Source organism: Zonotrichia leucophrys, chromosome 21 (assembly GCF_028769735.1).
Source record: "Zonotrichia leucophrys gambelii isolate GWCS_2022_RI chromosome 21, RI_Zleu_2.0, whole genome shotgun sequence".
Classification (NCBI taxonomy): domain Eukaryota; kingdom Metazoa; phylum Chordata; class Aves; order Passeriformes; family Passerellidae; genus Zonotrichia; species Zonotrichia leucophrys.
Window position 1 is genome coordinate 662,225 of NC_088190.1, and position 20,763 is coordinate 682,987.

Consider the following 20,763-nt stretch of genomic DNA (forward strand, 5'->3'; position numbering starts at 1 on the left):
TCATCCCTTAGGCACCAATACCAACACTGCAACCCCAAACTGAAACACAGGGACAAGCACAGGGGTCAGGGAGGGCGCTGACCATCAGAGAGGGGCACCACAAAATCCTCATCCACAAAAACCTCACCAGGAAAATCCCACCAATGAAAACCTCACCAGGAAAACCTTATCAATTAAAACCTCATCCATGAAAACCTCATCCATAAAAACCTCCCCATGAAAACCTCACCAAGCCTTGCCTCGCGGATCACTCAGAAGACGACACCAGTGGTGTTCCAGAAGCATTTTAGGTGTTTGAATTTGGGACATCCCCAGGGCTCAGCACCACCCCAGGAAATGGGAAACGCCTGAGGGAGGGAGTTTCAGCAGCCCAGCCCACCCAGACAGCCTGGGACACCTCAGAGTGAGGCGAGGGAGCCTCATTAATAACCAATTCCATAATAAACACCACTCAGGGGGCTCCTCCCAACTGCAGGCACTCAGTGGCTGGCAATGCCCTGGAGCACAAAGATCCAGATCTGCTTTAGGAACAGTAAATCCACCACAGAACAATTCAAATATTTATTATTTACATGCTTATCTAACCCCAGTTCAAATGAGACTTTTCTCCAGGATATCTCTGGAAATCAAGGAGCACAGCTGATTGTGTTCAAAGCACAACTCCCCTCAGTGGGCACAGACCTGAGCCCAATTCTTCATCTCTCACTCATGGAAATACCCCCTGAACAGCAAACTGCTCAAGGCTGGCACCTGTGGGGCATTTTCTGTGCTAGAGAATCCCATAAATGCAGAAAATAACCAAGCCACAGCCTGGACTGAGCTTTCCCCCAGAGCTGCCCAAGCTGGCTGAACAAACCAGAGCATGGACACACCTTCCTCAAGCATGAACTGATCCCAAAAAATCCTTTCTGTGCCTCTCTTTGTTCTGGGCAGCAAGGCCTAAACCAGGAATTCCTGACAGGGACCACCCTGGACAATTATTTACACATGAAAGCAGGAATTTCCACACTTAAAAACTTCCCATTTGATTTTTTAGAAGTGTCTAAATTAGAATATGCAAACTAGAATATGCAAACGATTTTTAGAGGTATTTTCAAGGGTGTACATTCAGCCAACAAGACAGCCAAGAATTCCTGCTGAAGTCTGCAAGTTTTACAAAACTTCCATATTTCCAAGAAGCTGTTGGGAAGCAGCACATTATTTACCCAGAGGTGCACCTGGATATCAGGACTCACTGCACAATTTTATTTTCTGCTCTTATAAGATTATTATCTTATTTTTCTCCTGTATAAACACACACCCAGAAATCTGCAGCTTGTCCCTTGCATCCCTTGCATCCCAGCCTCCTGCCAGCTGGGTTTGAACCTTTCTTCCCCTGAGTGATTTTCATAGAATTAAGATTGGAAAAGACCTCCAAGATCATCGAGCCCAACCTTTGAGTGAACACCAGCTCAGGTCAGTGTGAAGTGGAGTTTAAAAGCCATTTTCACTTACCTTGTCTCTGGATTGTAGCCCAGGATGTAGAAAAATGAATCCACTCGTGCCTTGAACTCTCTAGCAGCAAATATGTCAGAGAAATGGGAGATGTTGCACTTCCCTCTGCAAGGAAGAAAGAGGAGAAAATGGCATTAGAATTCTAGCTTGAGTAACAGCTGCTTTAATGAAGTGCAATCTGGGGAGAAGCCACAGGCATCCCTGCTCTCATAAATGTCCAAAACACCATAAATACAGAAATCCTTTAACAGAAGTGTGGGCTCTTCCCACGGTGCAAAGGGAGGGAGATGCAGTCACGGTGCCTCAGATGCTGCTCTGCAAACTCTCATTGATTCTCCTCCAGCCAGCACAGCCCAACCAACAACAGCTTGGATGCAATGCTGACAGTCTCCAACGTGCAAGGCTGTTACACTTACAGTCACAGCCTCCAAAATTCCCCAATCCAAGGTCTGAGAGAGGCCCCACACACCCTGAGTGCCAGCCCTGCTCTCACACTCATTTCCTCCCTGCAGGCTGGCACTGCTTCCCAAGTTTAGTCACTTAGACAGAAAATGAGCAGGGGGGTTTCTTTTGATATTTCACATTTTAGAAGTATTCTAGGGAAAGAGGTTTGGCTTCCTTTCAATAATTCACCTGGCAGCTAATAAGCACTTTGCAGCTAAGCTGCATTGTCTCTGTGGATGGCAGCAGCACCTCCTGCTCCCAGCACTCCAGACCAGGAGTTCTGCATTCCCCAGAGAGGCAAAAAGCACATCATGTTTATGACACCCTTCCACAGAGATCTACAACTACCCTCTAGTTGAATTTTCCCACTGGTTAGAGTAGAATATTGCTGGTTACAATCACTGGTTTTTATTCCCCAGTTTGTCATCAATCCACTGTGTGTCCATTTGTTTGCAGAGGGCACAGAGATAATCTGGCATTATAATAAATTAGAATCTCATGTTACCCTTTCATGCATCACGACACACTGTGCCTCCCCCACGTTCTCTGCAGGAACACCATGTGCAATTATCCTTCTGCTCATCCTCTGCACTCACAGGTTATTGCCCAAGTTTGTTTGGCACACACGGAAATTCCATTTTTATCTTTCCGTCCCTATCTTTTCTTTAAAGGGAAAAAGCACTGAGAGGATGTGGCAGGGGAGTTAGAGCAGTCCCAGGGAATCTGCAGCCACAGAGCTGAGTTTGTGTGCTTGATTTCCAGATTTCCAGCCTGGCTCCTGGTGTGACACTGGGACTCAGCAGAGGCTCCCAGCACACCCTGCAATGCTCTGAGTTTATAAGAAAGGTTTAATATGTAAATCAAAGGCTTTCCCCCACCAGAACAGAAGCCAGTTTGTCTTGAAGTAAGTGGCTTCAGCAAAGTGACTCTGAACAAAAAAATGTCTCCAGATGGCTGTGGTGAAACACCATCTGAGCACCATTATCGGGGAGATTATTCAATTTGCATCTTGACAATATCCATGCATGTTTGGCACGCTGGAAATCAGCTGACAAATAACGCCTGGCTGCTGGGCTCTGAGAGCAGCTCCAGTGAGGGTGTCCCCCAAAGCCTGGAGGGTGCCAGGGCAGAGTGAGGGCACACAGCTGGGATCTCCCTCGGCCTGGGCTGGGCTCTGAGCAGGGACAGCACCCACAACAAGCCTTTCATGCAGCCCAGCAGAGAGCCAGAGCTGCACGAGGGGCTCTGAGGGAGGGACAGGCTGCTGCAGGAGCCAGCCATGCCCCGGGCTGGCAGGGAGGGCAAACAGCTCCTGCTGGGCACCACTGACTGCCTGGCACGGAGAGGAACCTGCAGGGCTGCAGCTCCCTGCTGCACCAGGGCACAGCACACTGCAGGGAGAGGGCACGGCTGGGCTGGGGGGCAGTGACCCCAGGAGCCTCTGTCCCCCCTGGCTGTCCCCACAGGGCCTCAGGAACCTCTGTCCCAGCCCCAGGCTCTTCCCCCCGGAGCCCCTGACACCTCTGTCCCAGCCCCAGGCTGTCCCCAGGTGTCCCCAGCCCCAGGATGACCCCAGCCCGTCCCCAGGTGTCCCCAGCCCCAGGATGACCCCAGCCCGTCCCCAGGTGTCCCCAGCCTCCCCAGCTCACCCCCCGTGTCCCCAGCGTCCCCAGCCCAATCCCCAGCCCGTCCCCAGGTGTCCCCAGCCCGTCCCCAGCCCATCCCCAGGTGTCCCCAGCCCGTCCCCAGGTGTCCCCAGCCCCAGGATGACCCCAGCCGGTCCCCAGGTGTCCCCAGCCCGTGCCCAGGTGTCCCCACCTGAGGGCAGCAGCGTGGTACGTGTCCACGTAGTCGGAGATGAAGAGCTCGCGGTTCTTGATCACGGGGTCGGTGATGACCAGCTCCCGTCCCGAGTCTGCAGAGACAAACAGCAGCACAGCCCTGACACACAGCTGGGCCACCAGGGCACAGCCCCAGGGGCTCCTCAGGTGCACTCTGAGCTGACCGACTCTGCTCGTGTGGGCTGTGGGAATTGATGTGCAAGAACATCACTTCTATTCTCGTCCATCAATTCTCCCAGGGCTTCTGAAGGGAAAAGCCTTCCAAGGGCACTGGGACTCCTCCTGACCACTGGGAGCATCACTCCCGGGTGGGAGGAACCAAGGAAATGAATCTGTTTGGTTTCCAGGATAAGGCATGGGCTCCTGTGCATATTTAATGTCAAATCTGCAACAAAATCCTGACATGGAGCTCTGGCTTTGAGGTAAATATTGACATTCATGTTCAAACACAGAAAATTCTGAGCGTTAACAAAAGAACTGGAAGACAACTTTTTCCATGACTTCTTTCTAATACCTTTGAGGAAGACACAAAAATACTTCTCCACACACAGGAGACTGCAATAAAAGCAGCCATGCTATCAAAAATCCTTTTTGACACTGTGCCTGTAATCTCATTGTTAGAAGCTTCAAATAAATTAGTAACAGAAATGTTAGATTTGTGGAGCTCTTGCTAAAAGCACACACAGAATGTCCTTTCATAAGGGGAGCGTGTGCTCAACTTTGTTCTGTCAGGCACCAGAAAGTTGCTGCATTCCACATTTCAATCACCAACTTTTATCAGCACGGTTCACCTTGGAGTATCTTCAGAATTTTTAACAGTTGCCTCAAGGAAATTTCCTGGTAAGAACAGAAGCAAATGTTATGTCTTCCCTGGAGGCAGGAGATAAATGACACTGGGATATGTACTAAAGTTCCTTCTGCTCCTGTGAAAGCCAAGATCACACTTGTTTTTGCAAAGAGAAAAGGGGAAACTCAGCTCCAAGTGCTTCAGTTGCATCCCTCACTGCAATATTAATCACAGTGAATATTCACTGCAAGGGAGCACGACTGAGAGAGATACAGCTCTCACGGCACTGTTCATGGCAGAACCACAAAAAACAGAGGAGATCCCCAATTTCTGCAGATAATTTGGTGCTCAGTTCATTATCAGCACAGTGTCCAGAGGCCTACCATGGATCCAGGGTGATTTTGCTTTTCTATTCTCCTTCAAGGAGATAATAGTAATAATCATCATCATCATACATGATAATAATTTTGTTATGCTATTATTAACGTTGTTGCTGTTGTTATTAATTATTATTCATAGTGCAGCCAAGCACTTCCAGCACACCTGGAATGGCCCTGATTACAGGAGCAGGACACACAGCAGTGACACCAGGCAGGTAGAGAGCACCATGTCCTGGTTCCACACCCCAGTGCAGAAGTGTTCTGTTAAACTGGGACTAGGCAGGCTGGCTCTTCTAAAGCTGGGATTGGGGCAAGCTGGCCCTGTTAAAGCTGGGATCAGTGCAGGCTGGCCCTGTTAAAGCTGGGATCGGGGCAGGCTGGCCCTGTTAAAGCTGGGATTGGGGCAGGCTGGCTCTGTTAAAGCTGGGATTGGGGCAGGCTGGCTCTGTTAAAGCTGGGATTGGGGCAGGCTGGCCTGTTAAAGGCAGGGATTAGGCAAGGCTGCCCTGTTAAACCCAGGATCAGGCAGACTGGCCCTGTTAAACCCTGGATATGCAGGCTGTCCCTCCCGTTCTCAGTTGTGCCTGTCTGGCACCAGGTGTGTAACCGAGTCGGGCACCTCGATGGCGTAGACACTTGGCTCTGTTAAAGCTGGATTGGGCAGGCTGGCTCTTCTAAAGCTGGGATTGGGGCAGGCTGGCCCTGTTAAAGCTGGGATTGGGCAGGCTGGCTCTGTTAAAGCTGGGATTGGGGCAGGCTGGCCCTGTTAAAGCTGGGATTGGGGCAGGCTGGCCCTGTTAAAGCTGGGATTGGGCCAAGCTGGCCCTGTTAAAGCTGGGATTGGGCCAAACTGGCTCTGTTAAAGCTGGGATTGGGGCAGGCTGGCTCTGTTAAAGCTGGGATTGGGGCAGGCTGGCCCTGTTAAAGCTGGGATCAGTGCAGGCTGGCCCTGTTAAAGCTGGGATTGGGGCAGGCTGGCCCTGTTAAAGCTGGGATTGGGGCAGGCTGGCTCTGTTAAAGCTGGGATTGGGGCAGGCTGGCTCTGTTAAAGCCAGGATTAGGCCAAGCTGCCCCTGTTAAAGCCAGGATCAGGCCAAGCTGCCCCTGTTAAAGCCAGGATCATGCCAGGCTGTCCCCACTCACCGTTCTCGTTGTGCCTGTCCTGCACCAGGTGCTGGTACACCGAGTCGGGCACCTCGGACTGGCGGTAGTACCACTTGACGTTCATCAGCAGATGGTCCCTCTTGCTCTGAAAAACAACCCTGGGGTGTTACTGACAGGAAATCAGCCCCCAGCCCTCACTGGAACCCCCCAGGTCAGACCCAGAGGCAGGAAAGCATTTCTCCAGCCTGATTGATTTCCAGCCCAGACAAAGGCAGGGAGACCCTCCTGCATCAGTTGTGTCTCTGCATCTGACCAGCAAACCCCAATCTACTCACTCATGTTAATTAACCCAGGGAAAGAGGCAGGGATCAGAAAAGGATTGCAATTTTTGGCCTCGTGCAGGCTGCTGATTTCCACAAATAAGAAGTATTTATGGCCAAACATGCAGAAAAGAATACCCACAGTAACACCATTCAGTGCAACCATTCTGAGCAGTGGGAACCAAGAGATAATAGATTTTTTTCCCCCAAGGACAGATGGATCCAGACATAATCATAGATGTTCTTTATTACACAAAAGAATAGGATACTGCACTTCAATCACAATAATTACAGGCTCTGACTGCTCATCAACCTCACAGCAAAATTTACACAAAACTGTCTTCCCCAAATGCTCTTTTTTCACTGAGGCTCCAGCCACCAATTTGCTCCTTCTTAGAAGGAAACTGAAGCATAAACACCACTTAGAGAGAACTTTTAGATGGAGTCACTACGGACTCTGCTCAGCTCATCTCTGAACCCCCTGGTCTGCAATTCTCCCTGCTGCTCCAACACAGAGAACAACAAAGGCCTGAAGGGAAGGGAACATTCCTCTGGCATGAGGCAAGTGCAGCCTTGTTTTCCTCTGGGCTGCAATCCCCTAGGGCAGTCTGAGACTGCTCCTGAGCTCCCAAACCCACTCTGGGCTCCCCTGCAGGTCCCTGGGCTGTGGGCAGGTTCTGCTGGCTCCCTGCAGCAGCAGCAGCCCGGTGTCAGAGCTTTCCTGCTGAATAAACAACAGGCAGACCTTCCCGGGAAAGCATTTCCTGAGCAGAGCTGTGTAATACCGGCACACCACTGCCAGTGGCAGCATTGTGCCAGGAAAGCTGGGACCGAGCCACCTCGACATCCCCATCCCCAGAGCCTCGGAGCATCCCGACCAAGCCACATTCCCATCCCCAAACTGCTCTGAGCATCCCACACTGAGCCACCATTCCCATCCCCAGAGCCTCTGAGCATCCCAGGCTGAGCCATCTCCACCATCGCCATCCTCAAAGCTTCTGAGCATCCCTGGGCTGAGTCACTTCCCCATCCCCAAACTGCTCTGAGCATCCCAGGCTGAGCCATCTCCACCATCCCCATCCCCAAACCGCTCTGAGATCCTGGGCTGAGCCACCATCCCCATCCCCAGAGCCTCTGAGCATCCCGACCAAGCCACATTCCCATCCCCAAACTGCTCTGAGCATCCCACACTGAGCCACCATCCCCATCCCCAGAGCCTCTGAGCATCCCCAGGCTGAGCATCCCCAGGCTGAGTCACTTCCCCATCCCCAAACTGCTCTGAGCATCCCAGACTGAGCCACCATTCCCATCCCCAGAGCCTCTGAGCATCCCAGGCTGAGCCATCTCCACCATCCCCATCCCCAGAGCCTCTGAGCATCCCAGGCTGAGCATCCCCAGGCTGAGTCACTTCCCCATCCCCAAACTGCTCTGAGCATCCCAGGCTGAGCCACCATCCCCAAAGCCTCTGAGCATCCCAGGCTGAGCCATCTCCACCATCCCCAAAGCTGCTGAGCATCCCCAAAAGCCTCTGAGCATCCCTGAACCGAGCCACCTCCACCATCCCCATCTCCAAAGCCTCTGAGCATCCCTGGGCTGAGCATCTGAGTCACTTCCCCATCCCCAAACTGCTCTGAGCATCCCAGACTGAGCCACCATCCCCATCCCCAGAGCCTCTGAGCATCCCGACCAAGCCACATCCATATCCCAAAGCCTCTGAGCATCCCCAGCTCAGCCACCTCTACATCCCCAGAGCCTCTGAGCATCCTGGGCTGGAGCCTTTCAAACACCACAGCTGCAATCAGAGCAAACAGGGGAAAAAATCAAAGGGACAGCGAGTGAGAGGCTCTGATTTCTGCTGCCTGCTGCTCAGGAATTGGGGCTGCAGGCTCAGCTGTTCTGCTGGAATAATGCTCTGTGCACCACAGCTTTTATGGGCAGTCTCTCTGAATTCTGGAGACTAAAAAGTCCGAGTAAATAATCTGTTACCCTCTCGCTAAGAGTTCATAAATTCTCTTGGTGAGCTCACAGCAATGATGGGAAACATCAACCCAGCATCCCTCTGCAAATTCTCTGGGTGTTCTTTGGGGGAAGATGAGCTGATCTCCTTCCTAAATACCTTTTGGGTCATTTTGGTCCAATTCATTTAACAGCTGCACCCTGACAATCCCTTTTCTGTGCCCACTCTCCAGCACAGAGCACTTTGTGGGGTTGAACCTGAAGCTTCAATCTTGCTAAAAACACAAAACGTCTGTCAGAGTCTCCCTTTTCACATTTCCATCCCTCATGGCACACAGATTCCTAGACATGCTATTTTGCCAGCCAACTTCCTAAATGCTCATGTCATCTATAAAGCAGGCTGCACTCAGAGGTGTCAAGGCACCCTCTCCTGTGGCAGACTCTGTATTTCCAAACCATGTGCACACAAAGGAAGTGTCCCCTCCCTCCTAAAAGTGTGACTTTTTTTTTCCCTTTTTTACACCTTTACATGTGAAAAGCTGCAGACAGTCACACGCCAAAGCCAGGCTTGCAGAAAGTGCAGCCATGGCAAGAGCTTTAAATTTCAAGTGTCTTTGTGTCAGCTCAGAACGATTCCCTGTGCTGCAAAACCACATTCTCCCCTTTAATGAAAATATTGTCTTTTGCTGCAGCGCTCACAAAGTGCTCATTTGGGGGTTTTATTCTCGCTGACATTTTGGGTTTTGTTCCTTTTAAACAGCATGAATCAGTTTTGGACATTGAACAAGAATTAGATGGGATCTGTAAATGGATTAAAGCATCTCAGTTCACAGGCATCTGGTCAACTTCTATTTAAAATGAGCCTCTGCCTTGAAGGGGGAAAAATAATGCTGCAAATTCTCTTTAGAAAGCAGGAATGTCCTGATTTCACAGCACTGGTGGCAGTTCCAAGGTGCTTTCCCTGGGGAGGCATTTTCAGAACAGTTCCTGCAGAGGCTCCAGAGGGGTGAGAGCCCAGTGAGCATCAGCACAGATGTCCTGCAGCTCCTCCAGGGGAACAATCACACCCTGCCCTGTTCAGGGAGCTCTGGGCACAGCGTGCCAACGGCTGCCATGGCAGATGGGCACAGACCAACAGCAACCCCAGGGACACAAACAGGACAAGGAACAGAACATCTCCTTTCCCAACCTGTTTGCCACATAAAACATCACTCCTCCTCACTCTCACTCCATTCTGACATTTACTAATAGTCAGAGAGAGAAAAGGAACAATAAAAACCATTTAAATTCACTGTTTGGGGTTTTTTTCCCCACAGAGGGGGCACAAATGAACCTATGTGGAAATGAGGAGCTAAGGAGACACAGCAAGGATTATTTCCCTTCCCTCTCCACAGCAGCACGTGTAATCCAACGTTCTCAGGGTATCTTTTTGTAGGCTGTTTGCTAATTAATTAAGAAAACTGATCAGCTGTTTGTAAGCCAAGCAAACCCAGCCTGGAAATGCAGAGGTTATTACTACAAATGAATGTTATTTTTGCAGCTTGATTATTTAATTCAGATGCCTGCATAGCAACACATAATTACTCCTTGCAAACAGAGCAGCATTGTCAGTGTTCAGCAAGAAACACAAATGTGAAATAAAAGCAGTGATGTGGGCACAGCAGATTAACCCTCCGTGCCCCTGCCCAGGCAGGGCTGTGCCCTCACCCCGAGCCAAGGCAGAGCCCAAACCTGCTGCTGCTGTCTAATGCTCCACCTGCAGGGGTTTCCTGATGGAAACAAGCTGTGGCTGTGTGATTGGGCTGATGGAGGGCACTGATGGAGCAGGAAATGAGCAGCCCTGGGAAAGCTGTGATGATCGATCAGAGGATGCACTGAGTGTGAGCTGAGCTGGGGATGGGCTGCTGGGGCAGCAAATATTGCTGTGTGCAGGGTGAGGGCCCATTCCTGTGATCTGTGCAGGGCACAGTGTCACTTATTGACAAAACAATATCGGATTTTTTCACAACTGACTTCTGCTGACTGATTACAGCAAGAAATTTCCACGTGTTCTTTTTATTCACAAACGAAACTCCTTTTGGCATTCACTGAGTCACCTCAGCATGCTGGGAACAGATTCAGCCTGGTGTCGGAGGAGCTGTGAGGTGTAAAACACTGCTCACACTCACCTTGCCCTGAATTCCTCACAAAACACTGCTCACACTCACCTTGCCCTGAATTCCTCACAAAACACTGCTCACACTCACCTTGCCCTGAATTCCTCACAAAACACTGCTCACACTCACCTTGCCCTGAATTCCTCACACTGAGGTATAAAACACTGCTCACACTCACCTTGCCCTGAATTCCTCACAAAACACTGCTCACACTCACCTTGCCCTGAATTCCTCACAAAACACTGCTCACACTCACCTTGCCCTGAATTCCTCACAAAACACTGCTCACACTCACCTTGCCTGAATTTCTCACATTGAGATTTTGCTCACACTCACCTTGCCCTGGATTCCTCACACTGAGATGTAAAACACTGCTCACACTCACCTTGCCCGGAATTCCTCACAAAACACTGCTCACACTCACCTTGCCCTGAATTCCTCACACTGAGGTATAAAACACTGCTCACACTCACCCTGCCCTGAATTGCAGGCTCTCAGAGCCCTGCACAGCTGCAGGGACCAGCAGGCCCAGGCACACTGCTCACAAGTGCTTGTTCTGTATTTACAGAAGGTGAAGCAGCACTGGCTGCACACACCACACACAGCTCACTTGTGCTCCTCACAGGAGAACAGGGGAGGCACCAGAGCCCCAGAACACCCCTGAGCCACCCCAGTATCCACCTGCAGCCTGTGCACACCTTCGAGAGCTGCCCAAAGCCCCGGCTGCAGCAGGGCACATCCCCTCGGGGCTGTTGGTGCCCCTGAGGTAGCCCCAGTGCCCAGGGCTGGAGCTCTGCACAGCACTGGTGCCCGCCCTCCCTGCAGTCAGTGCCCACGAGATGCCATCTGCTGTCTCCCAGCGTGGGAGTTTGGCACTGGAGCTGCCAGACTTGCTGAAAAACACAGCTCAGCACAGCCCTGAGCTCAGGCACAGCTCTGAGAACACAGCTCTGAGAACACAGCCCTGAGAGCACGGCATGTTCTGCTGGGACACACCAGGGATGAGAACTGTGCCACCTCTGCAGCAGGACAGACCCATCAGCAAATGCAATAAAAGGCACCAAACTGAGCCTGGTGAATGCAGCAGTGAGATCCACCTCACCAGAAATGCAATAAAAGGAAATGCAATAAAAGGAAATGCAATAAAAGGCACCAAACTGAGCCTGGTGCAGCAGGGAGACCCACTTCACCAAGAAATGCAATGAACAGCACCAAACTGAGCCTGGTGGATCCAGCGGGGAGATCCTGAGACTCACCTCATCAGGAATTGCAATAAAAGGCACTGAACCTCCCTGGTGAGCCCAGCAGTGAGTCCCACCTCACCAGGAAACATGCAATGAGCAGCACGGGACTGACCTCACCAGGAAATGCAATAAAAGGAAATAAGGAAATGCAATAAAAGGCACTGAACGGATTCTGGTGAATGCAGCAATGAGACCCACCCCACCAGGAAATGCAATGAAAGGAAATGCAATGAACTGAGTCTGGTGAAGGCAGCAGTGAGATCCTGAGACCCAGCTCACAAGAAACGCAATAAAAGGAAATGCAATGAACTGAGCCTGGTGAACCCAGCACTGGGATCCACCCCACCAGGAGCCAGCACTGGAGCTCCCTGTGCTCAAGCACAGTGCAGCCCTAAGGAATTTCAGCAAACCCAGCAGGTTTTACAAAGCTGACTGATGTGGAACAAGTGTCAGCCCTTTATTTTATTTAGTGTCACTCTCACGTCTCACCTTGAGCACAGCCTCATCCAGGGTTTCAGAGGAGACAAGGAACATGATTCATTTCAGCTGATGACTGAGAGATGTCTGTATTTAAAATAAACTCTACTGTTTATCCCATCAGCTCTCCAGCTTTACCAAAACAAAGCTGCTCACTGTGCTGAGAACAGCAAGTCACCTGCTCTCATTTAAGTGAAATACACTCGGGTACAAAATACCCTTAAAATTTCACTGTGATCCTAAACGACACAAGATAATCTCATCTTGTTAAAAAAAAAGCAGTTATGCTTAAAAACTGACTGGCTTAAAATAAAACTATGATAAGATGTTCCATGAAGGTTATGGGTCATTGCTTACTGCCTCATTTAATCCCTTTGTGGTCTCTTTCTGCTCCGTTTCCTTTCTCCCATCCAGGTTTCCTGGGTTCATTTCCCCCCTACACCTCCCCATTCAGTGGAATTGCAGGTGATTGTGCAGGGAAGGTGCTGCAGCCCCTCCATCCGTGGGTACCACCCTGCACCCAGCTGGGTGTAAATCCCATTTACAACAACCTCACCAACGTGCATTTCATATAAACCCACAAATCCAGGTGAGGCCTGGAGGTGCCACAGCTCCGCACCAACACCCCAGAGTCATTCATGGGCTGTAATTAACACCCCTGAGAGAGAAATCAGCTCTGGTTCTGGCCACAGCATCCCTGCCCCTGCTCTCTGCCCCACTCTGGTCACAGATTTTCAGATTTTGCCTTTCCCAGGAGCAGATTTGGGGGAGCTGCTGGCCCAGAAGTGCCAGGGACCCCCTGAGCATCCCCTGCTCAGCTCAGCAGCACCTAATGGGATCACAAATGCATTCACCGAGCACTGAATGGATGCTCTGGTAATTAAATTCCATTAAGGTTTTCTTAGCGTTGTGCCAAAGAAGTGCACCACTGAAATGAAGATACCACTCGGGCCCCGCCTGACATTTGCCATTAAATGTCATTTATAGCACATAGCTCAGATCTAATTGCAGAGCAGCACCAGCCACAGTATTTATCACTTCTATTAAAACAAGCAGCACTCAGCAGTGGGGCTATTCAAAGCCATCATCCACAGTTTAAATAGATTTCTCACCTTTTAAATATCAAGAGGCCACATTTTCTTTACCATCTCACCGAGGGGTTTACCTTTGAACAAAGACACACCAAGAGCTGGAGGATAAAACAAGCAGGAGTTTGCTCTGCAAACCCAGCCCCGAGTTTGAACAGTCACTGCCTGCTGAAATATCACCTCAAATGGGCAGGGAATTTGTAACGGGAAAATTAAAGCACTTTGCCAACAGGCTGGGGCTGGGAATTGCAAAAAGAAAAGGAAAGAAAATGCACTGAGCAGCCAGAGTGAGACTGGGCTGTTCCACCACAAAAGCAAACGCTGCTCCTGGGAGGAAACAAAGTGGTGTCAATAGCTGAATTAGCAACACCACCTTTAGAGTTTTTCTTTGTGTTTGTATGTAAATCAGGACTAAACAAACACCCCAAAGCAGCTCCACAGGCTGCAATCTAATCTGAACAGAAAGATTGCAAAGATGCTCTCCATTCATCTGGAAATAGCCAGATATTGAAAACACTAAAATCAGAAATAACTACACTGAGAATAAACAGGATGCATTTACCTGCTGGAAGAGAAAAAATCTCAAAGGGAAAGATGGGAGAGAGATACAAAGAAAAAAATCAACTTTTATTGGGTGCTGGAAGTGTGAACATACAGACAACTGGGATGGTGCACAAGAAAAGCAGTTCTGAAATAGAGAAATGTGGTTTTTAAACCTCTAGCACATCCCATGGCCACCATGTGCACTCTGCTCTGAACTGCAGTGAGCACAGCCAGCCAAGCTAATGCACAATTCCAAAGTTAATCGTTTGTCTTGGGCCATATAATCAGCACGGCATTACAACTCCAACAAATGAAGCCACTAATAACTTCTATTAAAGAAGTCAAGGTGTTAATTCACTGCCAGGTCCAGCAGCAGAAAGCTCAGAGCCCAAGCAGCACAAAGCACTCAGCCCTCGTGCAGAACTCAAATTAATTTCCTCTATTACTGCAGGCACTGGATGGAACCCAGCAGTGCCAGCCTCGAAGGCTCTGGCTCCAGAAGCCTCCTGAGGATGAGGATGATGATGATGAGGGCTGATGCCTCTGCCCTGGGCACAAGGATTCACCCCAAGGGAACCAGCACAGCCAGTTCTGTCCAGACCCACTGCAAACAGGAGGATTCTCTGAGCTACCAGAAATGCACAAACTGGCAGGGAACCTTCCAAAACAGAAAAATGACCAGAAGCAATTCAGGGAACTTGTATAAAACTTGGTTTGACGGGTTAGAGAGCTCATGATTTACATCAGCTTCCTTTCACCACAGAGAATCTTCTCAGAAAGGCTTGAACACTCGCATGAACTTGGTTGTGCAAACTGCCTGTCTCTGGGGAGATGGGAGTGCTGGAGATTGTGCAATCCAACGAGGAGCTCTGCCTCTCTGTGACACACAGAATAGGGGAGAAGCCCTTGGATCAGTACTGAAGCCCACATTGCAGCTGCCTGCAGCTCTGGCTGTGCCATCTCCCTGGGAACCTGCCCCAAAAAGCCCCAGAGCTCCCCCAGTGCTCAGTTCCTTGGAAAAGCACAATGAAATATTGAAGCCCTGGCACCAGCAGCACTGACAAATCCAAAGGCATTTCCCAGCACTTGAACTGGTGCAAACTGCAGCACTCGTCCCACAAGTGCTTCCCAAGGAGCACATGAGAAATCCATCTGCAATGGGAGGCAGCATCAGCTCCGATTTCAATATTTACTGTGCCTGCTGCAAACGCAGCCCTGCTCCAGATGTGCTCCCAGCTGCTTGTTTTCCTGGCCCAATGTCTTTGGTAACAAACAGCCCCTTGCTTTAATCACCTCCAGATCAGAGACTGAGGGTGATATTTCACCACAGTTAATGGAATTCTGCAGCTGAAAGGCCCAAAGCAGCTCAAACCTCCCAGAGTTCGTGTTCTGAAGGTGCAGCAGAGCCACACCTGAAATCAGGAGGCCGTTCTCAGCTATTTCCTCCCAAATTCGCCCCAGCTGAGGGAGGGCAGCTCTAATTGCCAGCCCAGGCTGGCGCTCACCACCCTGGACCAAGAGCCCAGCACAGGCAGAGGCAATTCCTGGGTTTGGGAATATCAACATGGGAAGCACCAGAACCCCTCAGAACAGGAAATCTGGCACCAAATGGCATCTCCCCTCCTGGCAAACGCCCTTTCCATCCTCTCAGCCTGCACAAATCTCCCCAGGACAGCTCCTGCAGCCCTGCTGCCATCCCCCAGCTGCTGCTGCTGCTGCAGCCTCTGGGGTCACACATATCAAAGCACCCAATTGCCTTTGCTTTTCTTGCCTCCCTTTTTTTTTTTTTAAACACGAGGAATATGAAAGCACCCGCTGAAGCTGGTCCTTGTTAGCAGAGCCATTTTCATCTCTTTAAACTCAAAGAGAGCAATTCCCTTGAAAACTGTCACAGCATTTTCCCAATCCATAAAGAGGAAGTTCAACAGCCTCGGGTCACTAATCGCAGATACAGAGCATAAATTATCTCTTTCTATTGCACAGCACTGAAACATACACATTCTTTTATCTTACTTATGTGATTCTCTCCATAAACTGAACCTTTTAGACGTGTTTGTAGTCTGAAAAGGATGTTTTACAAATAAAAGGGAAGCACTTTGCTGTTTACACAGCATTCCTTCCGTGGGGTATATTAATATCACACCCAGGTGGGTGGACAAGAATTGCTTTACACAACAACACAACCTGGGTGTTTTCCCAAAGGAAAAACATTTGAAGTTTAAGAGTTGCTCAGCACAGGCTTGCTGGTCTTAATAATTTTGCATCGCTTTTAACCTTAAAATGTGCCAACAACCAACTGAAGGGAATATGATTTAAAAACCCCCAGAAGTTCTGCTTAGAAAGCAGAGCAGGATGCTTACACACTACTAATTTAATTAAAGAGTTATTTTCCTTTCAAATACTCTCTAATGGCCCAAAACGAACTGAGGCTGCTTTAAAAATCAATCACTTTAATCAAAACTACAAGTCCAAATTCTCCGTGGATTGGTGTTCGGTGATTGCAGTGTCAAAAACGCAGATCCATCACAGCCCTGGCTGCGAGTGCCAGGCAGGGACCCGTCCCCAGAGGTGACACCAGGGGACAAACCCAGCCCGAGAGGCTCAAACTCTGCCAGGCACAAGGTGGAGCTGCCTTGAAGGGTTTCCCTAAGTGGCTCCATCAGTCCCTGCTGAGTAAAAGGGAGATTTTGCCTTTCCTGCCACTGAGGTATAGAACAGATATTCAAAAAAGGGAGATTTTACCTTTCCCGCCACTCAGGCACAGAAAAGGTATTCAAAAATAAGGAGATTTTGCCTCTCTTGACACTCAGGCACAGAAAAGGTATTCAAAAAAGGGAGATTTTGCCTTTCTTGACACTCAGGTACAGAACAGGTACTCAGAAAAGGGAGATTTTACCTTTGCTGCCACTCAGGTACTCAAAAAGGGGAAATTCTGCCTTTCCTCAGAATACCCTCAGGCACAGAAAAGGTATTCAAAAAAAGGAGATTTTGCTTTTCCTGCCACTGAGATACAGAACAGGTACTCAAAAAGGGGAGATTTTACCTTTCCTGCCACTCAGGTACTCAAAAAAGGGAGATTTTACCTTTCCTGCCACTGAGGTATAGAACAGATATTCAAAAAAGGGAGATTTTACCTTTCCCGCCACTCAGGCACAGAAAAGGTATTCAAAAATAAGGAGATTTTATTTTCCTGCCACTGAGATACAGAACAGGTACTCAGAAAAGGGAGATTTTACCTTTCCTGCCCCTCAGGCACAGAAAAGGTATTCAAAAAAGGGAGATTTTGCCTTTCTTGACACTCAGGTACAGAACAGGTACTCAGAAAAGGGAGATTTTACCTTTCTTGACACTCAGGCACAGAACAGGTACCCAAAAAAGGGAGATTTTGCCTTTCTTGACACTCAGGTACAGAACAGGTACTCAGAAAAGGGAGATTTTACCTTTGCTGCCACTCAGGTACTCAAAAAGGGGAAATTCTGCCTTTCCTGCCCCTCAGGCACAGAAAAGGTATTCAAAAAAAGGAGATTTTGCTTTTCCTGCCACTGAGATACAGAACAGGTACTCAAAAAAGGAGATTTTGCCTCTCTTGACACTCAGGCACAGAACAGGTACCCAAAAAATGGAGATTTTGCCTTTCCTGCCACTCAGGTACTCAAAAAAGGGAGATTTTACCTTTCCTGCCACTCAGGTACTCAAAAAAGGGAGATTCTGCCCTTCCTGCCCCTCAGGCACAGAAAGGTGCGCACAGAGCATCCCCACCTTTGCCCTCCGCGCTCCTCTGTCCCTCTCAGGCTGTGCCTTTGTCCCACAGCAGCAGTAACAGCATCACCTGCAGCCCACAGAGCCACCCCAAGCACATCCCTGGGCTGGGACCCCTCTGGAACCCAGTGACATTTCACATCCCTCAAGGAAACCCTTCGGAAAGCAGGAAAACAAATTCCTGTAATGAATTATCCCCAGCAGCTCAGCAAGCATAACAATGTGCCTTTGGAGGCTGAGCAGAGGCAAAAGAAATCTGACAGTGCTCAAGGAGCCCCAAATGACCAGAGAGGAAATTTCGACTTCAATAATCCTAAAGGTCAGAAGCATTATTAAACATGACAGATGCTCTCACTATTCAACACCAGAGGACATGGCTACATTTATCCTAACTCCATTTTCTCTTGCTACATAAAACCCAGCTAATGTACAATTTGATACTTTTTTCCCCCCTAAAAGCCAGAGATAACATTTTTTTTCTGGGTATTTTCCAGCTGGCACACAATGATTTATTTAGCACTCAATTATCTCAGCACAGGTGTAGGGAACAGGTTTACCTTGGGTAAGGGGGAGGAAACAAGGCAGGAGAAAGGTAAAATAGAAAGGTAAAGGTGCTGAAGACACGCTGCCATGACAAAAGGCTTGCTGAAATTATAAATATCAGCTCAGGGAAACAGCCCAGGAGCCTTTCCTGGGGGAATAATCCTCCAGTGCTCCTGTGCCAACAAGCCAGCCATGAGAATTCCAACTGCTGGATGCCAACTGGGGCAAAAACTAACAGGGCAATCACATTAAAAAGGAAAAAAAAAAAAATCAAAACAACCCCCTGTGGATTATCCTGTGGGATTTTTTGTTTGTTTTGGTGTTTTGTATGTTTGTTTGGGGGTTTTTAATGTAGCCCCTAAGTTGTGAGGGCTGGATTGCAGAGATCCAGGCCATATGGAAGGAATGGAGGCAGAGCTGGATTTGAGCCCTCAAAAACACACATATAGCCTTAACTTCCAGCTGTTAATCCTCCCTGTGAACAATGCTGCCATCTGCTTTACACCCCCAAACACGAGCACTGCCTCTCCAAAGGACCGTGGTGCAATTGTGACATAACTCTGCAGCTCTGGAGGAATTCATTCGCTTGCACTGGTGCATTACCCAGCCAAGGCTACTCAGAAAAACAACCCCAAAATCCCACAAAAATGTTAAATATTGGTTAATTGACAAAATAATGGCACTGATGAAATGACACATCTGAGCCGGGTCTGAACACAGCATCTCCACACAGCCCTGAGCACCAAAATCTGCTGGGTTAGCAGCTTAGAATGGATGGTTCCTGCTCCTGCTTCCTTCCCAAGATGTACAACAGAATAAAAGGATGTTGCTCCATATTTCAGCCGAGCCCAGTGAAAGCCCAGTGCCCATAAATCCACAGAGCAGCCCTGTGCCTCAGCTCTGAGGCTCACCTGAGAGACACTGCAAATCCCCTGCTAATTTAACAGCCTGAAAGCAGCACTTAGACAACAGCCTGCCACACAAAAAGGATTTATTTTTACACAGATGTGACAAGCCCAAACCTCACTGTGCAGCACAGCTTAGGATCTGTGTGAGAATTCAAAGTGGCATCTGGGTAATAGCAACCAAAAAAAAAAAAAAAACACAGAGAAGCATTGTAAAAAGGAGGGGAATTATCAAAATGGATTCATATGCATCTGGAATGATTTTAATACAAAACACCCAGCAAATCTCCCTGTGCTGCTGACAAATCACCAGCTGAGGTAAATCCCAGATAATGAAACATTGTAAGGAAGGCTCTATTTAATAATTTAGCCCCTGTCAAGGAGTTAGTATTGATTCTTGTTTCCAGCACAGGCAGAGAATGTTATCTGCAGCCTCACGGCTCAGTGACAGCATCAGAGGATTCAATCACTGAGCAGCCCCTGCCCTGCAATCCCAAAGTGTCACCTCCATCCCTGCACTGCCACCCTCACCTCCCACCCCTCCCTGCCCCACTGCAGCCACAGCAGCACCTCCATCTGCCGCACATTGCACATAAAAGCCAATCTCATTTGCAGGCTAAATTTTTGATTTTAAATAATTCAGTGTCCCTTCAAAGGCCTCATTTGTCTGGCTCCCATCAGCAAGGCTGCTCTGGCCCTTCGTGGCACTGTGAGCTGCTCCAACCTCGCCTTGGAAAGGTTTAGCAGTGATCTGGAGGAAGCAGAAAATCTTTTTTTGCCTTTTTTTTTTGGCCCTAGAAAGAGCGATGGATGTGGAGAAGCAGGGGAAAAAAAAATCTGTATTAATCAGCATTTTTTCCACACCAAAAAGGAAAGGTCACGCTGCCTCGGAACTGGCCAGGAAAAATTTGCCACAAATTAATTCAGCTGCAGTTCAGGAACAGAACATCAATTCATCTGCAAACAGAATGAGGCTTTTAAATACATAAATGCTTGTGGCTACAGAAACCTCACCCAGATATTTGCATGCAAAAACCCCAGCTCCTGTAACAGTGCAGAGAATAACAGATGTAAATTTAACATGTTTGCTAAAATGCAAGGCCATATGCAGGAGGAATGGAAAAGAGAGGAAGCATGAATTATATAATTTGGAAAAAACAAATTTCTTGTGATTTTTCCCCTCCTTTACTCCAGGTGAGGTGCAACCCTTTCCATTTTCTAATCCTTGAGATGGGAGCAAAGCGGTCCCAGGGGCCCAGGCAGCCAAGGTCATCACAGCCAGATTTTCTATTACAGGGCACTAGCAGCATTTCACAACTGTCTTTTTATGCACTTCTGCCTTTCCATGCAGACTATAAATTGTTACAAGGCCCTGGGGCAATCCAGCTGTACACTCCATTCAAATCAGGCTTCAAGGAGAAAGCTCCACAGTCAAGATGCTTCAATCAAGTAAACACACAGGCACAAAGGGCAACTGCATCACAATTAATAACGTTTCCTTTTGTGTGGCAAATTCAGCGTTTTCCCGGTGTAAAGTTTCCCTCTGATGCTCCCATTCAGAGTGTGGCCATTAGCATTTTAAATGTGACATCAAATTAAGGCAGGATGCAGAAAGCACAAACAGGCTGCTGAAATCCATCTGCTGGTGGTGTTCTGGGTCCCTCTGGAACACAGGAAAACCTTAAAAAGGCAATTTGGGCTCATTTATCCAAGCTGGAAACT

At 48.8% G+C, this 20,763-nt stretch overlaps 1 protein-coding gene across 1 annotated transcript in view; it reads right to left on the minus strand.

Annotated features, from left to right (window-relative positions):
• RERE (arginine-glutamic acid dipeptide repeats) overlaps positions 1 to 20,763 on the minus strand; it is a 166,532-nt gene that overhangs the window by 76,957 nt on the left and 68,812 nt on the right. Inside the window, 3 exon segments of the mRNA XM_064730880.1 lie at positions 1,495 to 1,599; positions 3,757 to 3,853; positions 6,090 to 6,195. Of these exon segments, the coding sequence (XP_064586950.1) occupies positions 1,495 to 1,599; positions 3,757 to 3,853; positions 6,090 to 6,195 (308 nt within the window).